Raw genomic sequence first — 13,050 nt, 5'->3', positions numbered from 1 at the left:
ATTGTAATCTTGGCTACCCGGTCTTTTCTCTTCCAAGCATTGTATGACTCAAGGTCCCTGCGATGCTGTGCGTGGGTACCTTCCTCAGGTGGGTTCATGGTCTTTTTTATGGTTTCCAGCATATCCTGCTCTTCCAGGAGATATTGCACATTTCGGTGCCAGAGGTCATAGTTCCTCTCATTCAGCTTATCTCCTTTAGTGAAGTGAGCAATTATGCTCTTTGTAGCAACCATTTATTCTAGAGACATTACATACAAGGATGAGTTCAACTATTCTAGCATAAAACACAACTAAAGCAACAGCTAATCACACTAGCATAACCAACCTATGGGATAAGCATTTAAACCAAAAGAGATGCTAAAAAACATTCAATCAAATTCTCATGCAAACCCACATAGAGTTATATACTAATTTCATTTTGTGCAAGAAACATGATTAATAGACCCATAATTAAAAACAATTATAATAAAATAAAATGTTCAATCATGTTTATGCTATGAGGTGGTTCACACAACCTGATGCTTCGGTTTGAGAAGCATAGGACTGCAAAGTCTTTGTGGGAGGCTGTGAAGTTCCAGTACGGAGGGACTTCCACCACAAGAAGCTGCCAGCTTGGACTCACCTTTGACGGTTATAAAATGCGCCAGGGTCACACCATGAGGCAGCATATAACCATCATGTCTAACATGATTAGTGAATTGAGCGCATGTGGGCGCCAAAGATTGATGAGGAGCAAGTCTCCGCAGTCATCAGGTCACTGCCAAAGACTTGGGAGCATATGAGATCTTCTTGACTCATACTGATGATGTCAAGTCTTTTGATCAAGCTGCCAAGCACCTTGAGCTAGAGGAGGATCGGATGTTGGCCGATGCCCCTCACACTGAAGTACTTGCCGCTGAAGCTAGCACTAGTAAGGGTGCAAGCTCTAAGCGCAAGAGGGAGAAAGCTCAACCTCAGCGGTCCAGGCAAAGTAACCAAGGTGGGAGCAGAAACAAGAGTGGTTTATGAGACATGGTTTTTAGAGTTGTATTTGAAAACAATTCTTTGGTTTTGTATCTAGGTGATACAATTATGGTTATGGTTTTCTTCAGAATGGTTTCATTGTATTGGATACAATTGATTATTCATTTAATTCTAGTAGTGCTTTTGTTTGCCAAAATACTGTGTGTATTGATTCTAATTTGTGGCATGCTAGACTAGGACATATTGGCTTAGATAGGATGAACAGGTTGGCAAGAGAAGGTCTCTTAGGCCAAGGTTCACTATCTAATTTGTCAACTTGTGAGTCATGTCTAGTAGGAAAAGCAACTAGAAAACCATTTAAAAAGGCTTTGAGAGCCTCTCTTCCTTTAGAACTTATCCATTCAAACATGTGTAGACCCATGAATGTGCATACTAGAAAAGACAGACTTATTCCATCACATTCATAGATGACTATACACGGTATGGTCACATTTATCTAATCTCTCATAAGTCAGAAGCTCTAAAATGTTTTAAGAAATTCATGAGCTTAGTTGAGAATCAGTTAGATAAAAAGATTAAAACTCTTAGAACGGATAGAGGTAGAGAGTATCTCTCCAATATGTTCAAAGGGTTGTGTGATGAAAATGGGATATCTAGACAACTTACTATTCCAGGGACTCCACAGCAAAATGGGGTTGCTGAGAGGAGGAATAGAACCTTGCTAGACATGGTGAGATCCATGATGGCGCAGGAAAATCTACCCATCTCTTATTGGGGAGATGCTTTGCTGACCGGGGTCTATATTCTCAACAGAGTTCCAACCAAATCGATTCCTTCCACACCATATGAGCTGTGGACTAGAAGGAAGCCAGATTTGAGTTACTTGTGCGCATGGGGATGTGTAGCATATGTTCACTCAACTTCTCACCAATATGGAAAGCTTGGACCCAGAGGAAGAAAGTGTATCTTTGTGAGATATTCTGAACCCTCAAAGGGCCATGTCTTCATTGCACTAGATGAGAGTGAGAGGAGAACGAAACTTGAGTCTAGGGATGCAACATTCTTGGAGAATGATTTTCCATCTCTTTCAGGAGTTAACAAAGAATCATCGAAATTCTTTGAAATACAAGATAGTGGTCTGGTCACTCCAGGGATTCAGATTCTGGATAATGAACCTGAGGTTCATCCAGAAGATCCTAGTGGGAGTGGGAGTGCAGATGTGATAGCTACCTCAGAGGGTAAGCAATGTGACATGCACTTGCGCCGTAGTGGGCGCAGGCTAGTTCCTTGTCGACGTTTCGACATAGAGGATGAAGCCTACATGGTAACTCTTGAAGAGATCGACTGTGAGATGACTTCAGTCAATGAGCATGAACCGAAGAGCGTAAAGGAAGCTCTTGTGGGGTCAAGCTCAAAGGAATGGTTGAAAGCAATAGAGGAAGAGTTGGAGTCGATGAAAGTTAATCATGTTTGGGACTTGGTTGACTTGCTGCCGAGCCGAAAGGCAATTGGGAACAAGTGGGTTCTCAAGATCAAGAGTAAGGTGGATGGATCTATTGAGAGATTCAAGGCTTGTTTAGTGGCTAAGGGCTACACCTAGCGAGAGGGCGTTGATTATGAGGAAACTTTTCCCCCTGTGGTTAGCTTTGCCTCAATCCGCCTCATACTAGCCATTGTTGCTCAGTTGGACTTGGAGCTTTATCAGATGGATGTAAAAACTACTTTTTTCTCAATGGAGAACTTGAGAAAGAGATCTATATGGATTAACCTCAAGGCTTTGAAGCTAATGGACTTGAGCGCAAAGTGTGCAAGCTTAAGAAGTCCATATATGGCTTAAAGCAAGTGTCACATCCCGCAAAATCCACCCAGGGTATACCCTATCTGGATTATTCAAGGGAGTGATCCACAGCCCAAAAGATCAAGTTTAGGAACGATCATATCCACTTAGCACAATAATATAATCAAAAGCAAGAACAAATCTTTGTATTTAAGTAATTTAATAATAAAAGTCCAGAAAGGAACAGAAGGATCACAAAAGAACATCAGAGTGTGAAAATGATACTAATAAAATAAGTAGTCAAAGTGCAAAATGAAGGGGGGGGAAACCATTCTACAACAACAGTGGAAGGTAGATCGAATAGAAATAAAGGTTACAACCAGTTCCTAAATAGAAGGGGAACAAACTAAACTACGGTCTCAACGAATCAAATAAAAGGTTAAAAAGAAAATGGGACGATATCCCAACACTAGCACACAAGTGCAAAGGCCGAACTGCTCCATATAAGTAACAATCTCAGACTGCTAGTCTTCACCAATGTAGTCACCATAATTAGTAGTGTAAGAGTCATCAACTTAGTCTTCGTAGTGTTGACCATCATAGTCAACAGTAGTAGAGTCTAACAAAAGATGTTGCAAAAAGGAGTGAATTCAAAAGAACTCAGCAAGGCAGTTAATCCATAATACATAAACCATATGATACAAGTCATAACATGATGCAAGATGATATGAAACACATGATGCAAATATGATACTAACTCTACACATGCTAGTCTTTATGGTAGACATGCTTTAAGTCATAGCACCATACTTCTTTAGGTGGGTCTCAATCACTCAAGCCGGGTAAATGGGTCATGAAACCTTCCGGACTATCCATGGTGGGGTTTAAGTCACCGCTCTCTCACATCACCATTGGTCTAAGTAGTGGTGCATGTCAAGGTGAAGCCTAGCCCAATGCAAGTCTTCTACTTAGTCATATCATGTCAGATCTAGATACGTCCGTTCCTCGTCCCGGGTGATCCTTTCCGGTATCCTTCACACAAGTGTCACATCCACCCAGCCGGTACCCTATCTGGCATACCCGGGATGTGATCCACAGCCTCGAAGATCCATAGTTCAGGGACCACATCATCCACATCGACGATAATACAATCATGAACAAATAATAATAATAAACTAACAATGGATAATCATAAAATTCAAAAATGAGATACCAGACATAATCAGAGTGCGGAAGTAAATATCAGATTTGATAAATTAAGAAGGCCATGGGTGGAATCCACTCCTTCAGATAAGTGGGAAAGAGATCAACACTGATAACCTAAACTTACAAGTCATGAAGTAAAAATATAAGTTATTACAATTTTCCAAAGTTTAATTGTCACAAAAGAGGGGGTGGGTAACTACTCATAAGTCTCCTCCAAGATATATATGTCCTCTTCAAGGGTGAAGACCATGGAGACCCCACATGCCTGCTCCCATACTATCTCAGGGCTAACCCTGATACGTCGAAGGATCTGCTTCGATACCATCATCGAAGTCTTCATTGTAGCTAGCCTCCGGATAGTAGTATGAGGTATCCGGGTCCGCCTCAGGGAGTGTGCCATCAGAGTAATCACCTGTAGAGTAGCCACAAAATATTGCAACAGAAAAGGAATGAGTTCAAAAGAACTCAGCAAGGAAGTTATCCCACAACACATAAGCCACAAGAAAATCATAACATGATGCAGATGATATGAAGCATGTAAAACCCAGCCCTAACCTTGACCCGGAAACCTTGTTATTTGTAGGTCCGATGACCCGAAGTAAAGTAAGAAGTCAGCTTTGGGCCATCCCAGCTGGTGTCAGCTTTGAATCCATGAAAGTTGATGATGAGGTTCTATTTATGGAACCTGAATCCTGATGAAGATCTGAATAGTTGATGGACTTGGAGTGCTCTCTATCTTGGTTTGAAGGCATTTCTACCTATTAGGTAAGTCACTTGACTTGTGTGCAAAACCCCTTTAGGATTGGATTTGATCTGGACCTTCAATTCCCTGTTTTGGTCTTGTTGTCGCATGTCATTGGTCGACTGGACCGTCGACCAATCCACTCGACCAATGAGTGTCTTTTGGCAATTAGGTTGTTCTTGCTCTATTTAAGTCCAATCTCGAGTCCACTTCGTATTTGCTGCCTCCAAACTCTCTGGAGCGAACCAAAGACCTCTGCAAGTCATCTCTCTTGCATCCTTGGTGTTTTCTTGACGGATCTTCGTCGAAACTCTTCTTTTGCATCAAAAGGTATGTCTACTCTCTCTTCTTCTCCTCCATCTTTGTTTTTCTTTCCTTTTTGAGTTGAGACAGTAGAAGAGATGCTGCATTCTCTGTTGCAAACATCTCCGAACATGTTCTCATGATCATCCTAAGGATTTGAGGCTAGAACAATGATCTTAACCATGATCATTGCAAGCTTTTGAAGGAATCATGATCAAACCATGATCTAATCTTTGTTAAACTTCTAATCTGAATTCTGATCTCTTTGGATCTTCTATGTTGATCATGTTAGTAGTTAATTACTGTGTTTTCCTTCCATGATCCATAATCTATCAATTTCTAGTTGTTCTCTTCTACCATACTATGTGTTCTTCATGATGCATGGTAGTTACATATATGGTAGGTTTTATTTCCTTATTTAGATTTATGCTTCTAAGCCTTATTCCATGAAGATCTAAGTATGTTTTCATGATACCTTTACCTGAAGCAATGATCCATCCTCCTATTGTTCTTGTCTTTGTTTTCTATTTCAAATTCATCAAGATCCATGGTTGATTTAATTATGGTAACTTTTTGTTTCCTAATTTGGATCTTGATATCTTGATTGGATTAGTGTTTTGAGGTCCCCTATATGTTAGAATACTACTGATGTAGTCTACCCTTGATTAGTACCCTTTTGAACCACCAAATTCGGATTTCATATCTTAAAACTCTGTTTTTTAGGCTATCGTCTCGCATTGGTCGATCGATTGGTCGATCGACTAGCCGACCAATCCACTCGACCAATGAGTACAAAGAACTCCGGAATTGGTCTATGTTGGATGTTTTGGTATCTTTTCCCTTAGGGATCTTTCCTAATATGTTGTATATACTTGTTTAGGACCTTCTTCTCAAGTTTGCCGAGATCTTACTTGATTTCTTAGGATTCCTTTGCGAGTTATAAAGGTAAGGATGGTTATTTCCTTAATTACATAGATAGCATGAATCTAGTTTCTATATTTGAATATCATAGATATGATTCCTAAATTAGATTCTTACAATGATATACTACTGTTGCATAACTTTGATTACAGTAGCTACTTACTTATTCATATTAAATTGATTCATGTATGATTTACTTACCAATGTTATAAAAGTGATTGTAATTATTGATTTCTTTCCATATATGAAGTTACCATATATGTGATGATATGAATTGATGCATGTGTATGCTTACGTATGGTTTGGAAAGGAGAGGTGTCCTTTTGACACTTCTGTTCTTGGACTACTACGGGAATATTATGGGATGTTTCCTGAGATGCCCTCCGGACACCTTCCTAAACCGTTGGATGACATATCTAGGATTGTCTAGTAGTGTTTGGCTAGGATGTCCTGTTATGTCGACCCTAATCGGAGGGGTATTGAGACCGAACGACCCGTGGTAGCAATGGGGATTCATGGGCGCTCAAGACCGGTAACCAACCCGTGAGAGGACGGAATCACATTGTGGGGGCCATTTATTGGTAGGGTTGCATATGGTTAGACTTGGGCTCACGGGCGCTTAAGACCGGTAACCAACCCGTGAGAGGACGTGAGAGCTTCCCGTTTACCATATGTGGATGATCAATAGGGTTGATGAGTCCGTAGTCGTGGACTATGAGGACTCTAGTGTGAAGGATACTGAAAGGATCGTCGGGGACGAGGAATGGACGTATCCGGATCGACTTGATGTAACTGAGTAGAAGACTTGCATTTGGCTAGGTTTTACCCCGACATGCGCCGATTTATACCAAATGGTTGTGAGAGAGTGTGTTGACTTAACCCCCGCCAAGGTTTGTCCCGAGGGATGAAGGACCCATTACCAATCGGCTGCTCAAGACCGGTGAAATGATCCGTGAGAGAATCCAAGATATCTTAAATGGTTGAGGATGTGAGTGGACTTTCCTAAAGAAGTAGGGTGCTATGACTTAAAGCATGTCTCGCCAATAGAGACCAGCATACATAGAGTTAGAGTCATTCATTCATTGTTTGTCTCATATCATATTGCATTTATGTTTGTTCGAATCCCGCCATTTATGTTATTATGGATTTTAATCGCTTTACCGAGTTTCTTTGAAACTCATTCCTTTATTGTACAATGTTGTTAGACTATCCCGCAGTCCGAGTACTATGCGGTCCCTATGAAGAAGCGCAAGGCGAAGAGGCATATCTTCGGGAAGGTGATTGCGGTTACCACAATTACTCGAAGATCCCGCGAGTGGTTATGCTCCGTATGATGCTTAGTCCGACCATTGAGTGGAAGCGTCCTTGTGCCATTTATGAGTTTACACTTACAAGGATGTTGTCTATAAGTGGAGACATTTAGTTACCCAATGTACTAGCTACGGGATTAGGTTTTGTCTAGTTTATTCTTTAGGCTACTTTTCCGCTGGTTGTAAGTGGGATTTTGCCTCACTTTACTTATCTGTTTGATACTCGATTATATCTATTATTCCGTTCATTTATGATTCATTCTTTCTTTATTGGATCTATGATTTATCTTCGCACTCTTGTTATGATTGTTCATGATTATGTTATTGTTTATGTGGGAGGTTGATCACTCGATACCCGATCTTCGGGCTGTGGATCACACTCGTCTGGGGGGGGGGGGGGGGGGGGGGGGGGGGGGGGGGGGTTTGTTTTGTGGTTTTTTTTTTTTTTTTTTTTTGTTTGTGTGGGGTGTGGGTGGTGTGTTGGGTGGGGCTTTGTTTTTGGTTGGCGCCGGCCCCCCCCCGGGGGGGGGGGGGCCCCCGCCCCCCCCCCGCCCCTCCGTGGTTGGGGGGTGGTTCCCCCCCCCCCCCCCCCCCTTTTGGTGGGGGGGGGGGGGGGGGGGGGGGGGGCGCCCCCCCCCCCCCGCCTCCCCCTTTTTCTTTTCTCGCCCCCCGCGGTCCCCCCCCCCCCCCCCCCTTGGGTCCTTTTCGGTTCCTTCACACTAGAGTCACGGATATTACCCACCGGACTCATCAACCCTATTGGTCATCCACAACTGGTAGACGGGAAGCTCTCATGTCCCTCTCACGGATCATTTCACCGGTCTTGAGTGCCCGTGAGCCCAAGTCTAGCCATTTGCAACCCTACCAATAAATGGCCCCTTTCGGGTAACCGTAATGCAATTTATGTCCTCTCACGGAGTGGATACCGGTCTTGAGCGCCCACAAATCCACACTACTACCACGGGTTGTTCGGTCTCAATGCCCTTCCGAATCGGGTCTGATATGATCGGGACATCCTAGCCATACATCTAGACAAGTCCTATGTATGCCATCCAATAACTAGGGAAAGCGTCGATGGACACCTTCGGAGAACATCCCATACTATTCCCTCCGATGTCCAAGGGCAGAAGCACCAGTAGGATACTCCTCAATCCCAAGTTATACTTAAGCAATCACATGCCCAAGTCCATCATATCAATTCATAAAATACAACCATCATAGTAAACATTTGATTTATGACATTGACATAATTCATCATATATTGAAATTGATAAATATGATAAGACATTGAGATAAAATTAATGTAAACACAAAGCTACTGTTGAAAGACATATGTAGCAAGTCTAACATGATAAGAATATGAAATAGAAACCATGTTCACCAGGTTAGGAATACCAAGTCAAAATTTCATGTCCTAGGTAATTATACCGATAACTATCCTTACCTTGAATTGGAGAAGAGAATGGTCCAAGATCACAAGCAAGTGGCCCAAATAGTCTTAAAACCCTAAACAAGCATATATGAAAGGTTAGAAAAGAATTCAGAACAACCGGAGATCAAACGAATCAGAACTAGGCAAAACTTGCTGACAGCAACTCTGTTGGTCGATACATTTGGTCGATAGTATCGACCAACAAGCATCGACCAAAAAGATTTCGGACAGCAAGCTGGCTTTTTGGGTTTTGGCCCAGATTTGGTCTTCCGGGTCTCGGATCAATACAAAACTTGGGGAATAGTCTAAGCACAACATAGAGACACTAAATATCAAGAATTTAACATAATCCAATGGTCCATTTAGAAATCCCCAAATTGATTCATCAAGGTCAAGAGTTGTGAAACATGGCATTGGCTATATCTTAATGCAAATTGGGGGAAAACATAGGGGATTAGATAGGGAATCACTTAGAAGCAACATTGAACTCATATGCAAGGTGAAGATTAGGTTAATCACAAAGCTTCATCTCGGTTTGCTAAATAAAGCAAGTTGGTGAGCAATAAATTATAGAAGTGTGTAGTTAATGATCATGAGGTGAATAAATCATAGTCATATCGGTGAAAACATCAATATATGAGGTATAGAAGGCTCATGGCAAGGTGTTTGCAAGGTTGTAGCACCTTGGCCATGGTCCCAACAGTAAAATAGAGAAATGAGGAGTGAGAAAGTGAATAGGAGAGAGAGTCATACCTTGAGAGTGGAAACAAGAAAGTGAGAATGAGTGGTTGGCAATGATTAATGGAGAAGGTGCTTCACCATTACCAAGGAGAAGTTCTTGAGAGGCTCTCCCACATTCCTAGATGTTGAAAACGCTAGAATAGGGCTCCAGTCTCGAGGAATAAATAAATAGAAAAGAATATTCCAGAGAATCTTTAAACCTGGGTTCAGCAAACCTGTTGGTCGATACATTTGGTCGATAGTATCGACCAATAGTATCGACCAAAACATGTTTCTGCAGAATTTAATAGAATAGTTCAGCAACTTTAGGTGTGGACTTGGGGGGCTATACAAGGTCAAATTGCATGGGGTTTTCTCCTACAGTTCACTCAAGAGGTCTAGTTTTAGGGAGTACCTTTTGATTATGCACAGGAGTCCGTTTGATATCTCAATTGTCTCACTCTTCATCAGTGCGCAGATTCTAACTTAACACTGATAATGTGCTCAAGGAAGGAGCAACATCATCAATGTCCATGTACTGGAGTTCCGACACCACGTCCTCAACCAGCAGGGCCCACAAGTCCCTCCTACCACCACTTCAGGTCTTCAGACCTACGAACACAACAATGACTGGGTCGGGTCAAGGTTAGGTAACAGCTGGATTTTACACAAGAGTCAGCATAGTCCCGGACTACGGCCTCACCAACCATATTGGTCATCCACAAATAGTAAATGGGAAACTCTCATGTCCTCTCACGGGTTGGCTACCGGTCTTGAGCGCCCGTGAGCCCAAGCCTAGCTATTTGCAACCCTACCAATAAATGGCCCCTCTTGGGTATCCGTAGTATGCTTTATGTCCTCTCACGGGGTGGTTACCGGTCTTGAGCGCCCATCAAACCATACTACTACCACGGGTCGTTCGGTCTCAATGCCCTTCCGATTCTGGTCTGATACAATAGGGATGTCCTAGCCAACACATCTAGACAAGTCCTATGATGTCATCCAATGATCCGGGTAAGCGTCGATGGGCATCTTCGGAGAACATCCCATACTATTCCCTTCGATGTCCAAGGACATAAATGTCAAAAGGACATTCTCAATCCCAAATCATACTTATCCAATCACATTCTCAGTTCATTATATCATACATACATGATACATCATCATATTGAAAAATACGTCATAACATCACATGATCAAGTGTATAAGTAAATGACAAGAATGAATAGACATAATAAACAAAGTAATAAACATGGTGCTACTGTTATGAGGTAACTACAGTAGTCATATGATGTCTAAATACAATTAATAAGCCAAGTCTACTAAGTTGTCAACATCAATGTATTAATCACATAGTCTATGTCATATGGGTATAACCGTCCTTACCTTAAGCCGCGATGATGATAATCCAAAGGCCACAAAAGAATGATCCAAATATGGTATTAAAACCCTAGACAAACATAAATGAAAGATTAGAAAAGAAATTGGGAAAATCGGAGGTTGAACGGATCAAATCGGAAAAGCACACAATTCAATAGTCCATTGGTTAACTGATTGGTCGACTGACCCAGTTGACCAAGTGAATAGTGCCCGAAGCCAAATAGTGATTTTTGGCTCAAAATCGATCTTCCAAGGCTCGGATCAATACGAAACTTGGAGGGATTCATTGTAATAGTATAAGAACACTATACAATAAGAATTAGCATGATCCAATGGCCTAATTGAAAACCCCCAAATGAAACCCTAAGTTCTAAAGACAAGAATCATTGCATCAATTGAAATCAAATGTAAATGCAAAGAACATTAGGAAATTCAAGTAATGAAATGATGGACAATAGATTAGGATCAATTACTAACCTAAAATCAGACTTGGCATACAATAGAAATCAGATTAGGTGATAAAATCATGATGCTAGGAAGGAAATCATGGTAATGCAATGATAAGAATCGAATGGGAGCGTAGCATTAATGGGGTGAGAGGAGTTTAAGCAAATGAAAAGGGGGAAACACATGAAGAGGTGTCAATTTATAGCCTGAACTGTTAAAACCGAACCGCATCAGCCCATCATAACTCGAACCGGCCCGAACTGAACCTTAATGGGCCATAATTGGGCTGAGGGTTGTGGAGCCCACACCAACCCAAAATCGAACCGCAACCCGTTTTGTAATTTTACATTAAATAGTATTTGAATCAATATATTACCATTAGGTAGTTGGTATAGACAATTAAAAAAATTCAGCATGAACTCAAAGATCAAATAGTCATTTTACTACTTAATATCTAGGTTCTTGATTTCTATAGAATGGGTGGGTTTTTTTTAATGGAAATTGATCAATAGCAACTTTGCTTTCCATATAAATTTCGCTTTTGTTGTAGGATGCTCAATTGTTTCTTCTTGTTTTTTTTTCTTACACACCATAAACCATTAGTCAACCCGAATCTAAACCGTTAGTTAGCCCGAACCCAAACGGCACCAAACCAAAACTGGCCCGAAACCATTATTTTCCTAATGGGCCGTGTTTGGGCTAGGTGTTTTTCAGCCCGAAACTATTAGGCCCAACCCGAAACCGCCCGAAACCGCCCCGTTGACACCCCTAAAACACATGAAGAGGTGGTTGCAAGGTGCAGCACCATCTTCATGGCCTCAACAGCAATAAAGAGAAGAGGTGAGAGTAGATTAGAGAGTAAGAGAAAGAGAATCCATACCTTGGGGGAGAAATTTGAGAGGAGAGACTATGCTTCTTGAAGAAGACCTTCACCAAAGCCAAGGAACGGTCTCAAGAGGCTCTCTCCACGTTCCAAGAGAGTCCTAGCAGTAGAATGGGGTTAAAACCCTGAAGATCCACATAAATAGAACCCAAAATGACCAAAAAACCAGGTTTTCTCGGGCTTATAATTCCTTTGGTCGACTGGCATTGGTTGACTGGCCCAGTCGACCAAGGCAGTCGACCAATGCAGTTCAACAACTTCGGACAGGGATTCAAAGGGCTATACGGGGTCAAATTGAGTGGGGTTTTCTCCTACAAGTCAATCAACAAGTCTAGTTTCCGGAAATATCTTCGGATTGAGCACGAGAGTTCATTAGGACCACCAACTAAGGTCATCTTCTTCAGGCTGCAGATTCAAAACAATCACTGACAATGCATCCAAGTATGGAGCACCATCAACCATATCCATGGGTTTCGGGTCAAATACCATGTCTTCTACAAAGAGGGCCCATAGAGACCTCTTCCTTCACTTCAGGACATGGATCCACCTTAAGGGAAATGTCTGACATGACTTCCTAAGACTTTCAAAGATAGTAACATTGAAGTTAAGGTCCAACATCAAGGTCTAGCATCAAACAAGTCTTTCTTCACCCAAAACAAATAGGGTGTCCTGGCTAGGTTTGGGCTGGGTTTCACAACAAGCATCTAGACAGTGGAATGTGCGCTTCCACCAAGCTATGATGGAAAATGGTTTTTCCATGCTTGAGGAAGACCATTGTGTTTACACCAAGAGATTTGATGATAATTATGTCATTCTGACACTGTATGTAGATGACATACTTATGGCTAGCAATAGCAAGGAGCTATTGGAAACCATTAAGAAATGGTTGTCCTCCGTATATGATATGAAGGACATGGGTGAAGCAAGCTATGTGCTTGGTGTCAAGATTGTTAGAAATAGGCAAAA

At 41.7% G+C, this 13,050-nt stretch overlaps 1 protein-coding gene across 1 annotated transcript in view; it reads right to left on the bottom strand.

Annotated features, from left to right (window-relative positions):
* Positions 1–12,652, bottom strand: part of LOC149012096 (uncharacterized) — a 43,335-nt gene extending 30,683 nt beyond the window's left edge. The window contains exon 1 of the mRNA XM_089159076.1: positions 12,571–12,652. Coding sequence (XP_089015202.1) covers positions 12,571–12,652 — 82 coding nt within the window. The remainder of the gene's footprint in view (positions 1–12,570) is intronic.
* Positions 12,653–13,050: the final 398 nt, after the last annotated feature.

This window comes from Hakea prostrata, chromosome 6 (genome assembly GCF_041222555.1).
Source record: "Hakea prostrata isolate BN-2017 chromosome 6, UWA_Hpros_2, whole genome shotgun sequence".
In the NCBI taxonomy this organism is placed as follows: domain Eukaryota; kingdom Viridiplantae; phylum Streptophyta; class Magnoliopsida; order Proteales; family Proteaceae; genus Hakea; species Hakea prostrata.
This window is presented reverse-complemented; position numbering and strand designations above follow the sequence as displayed.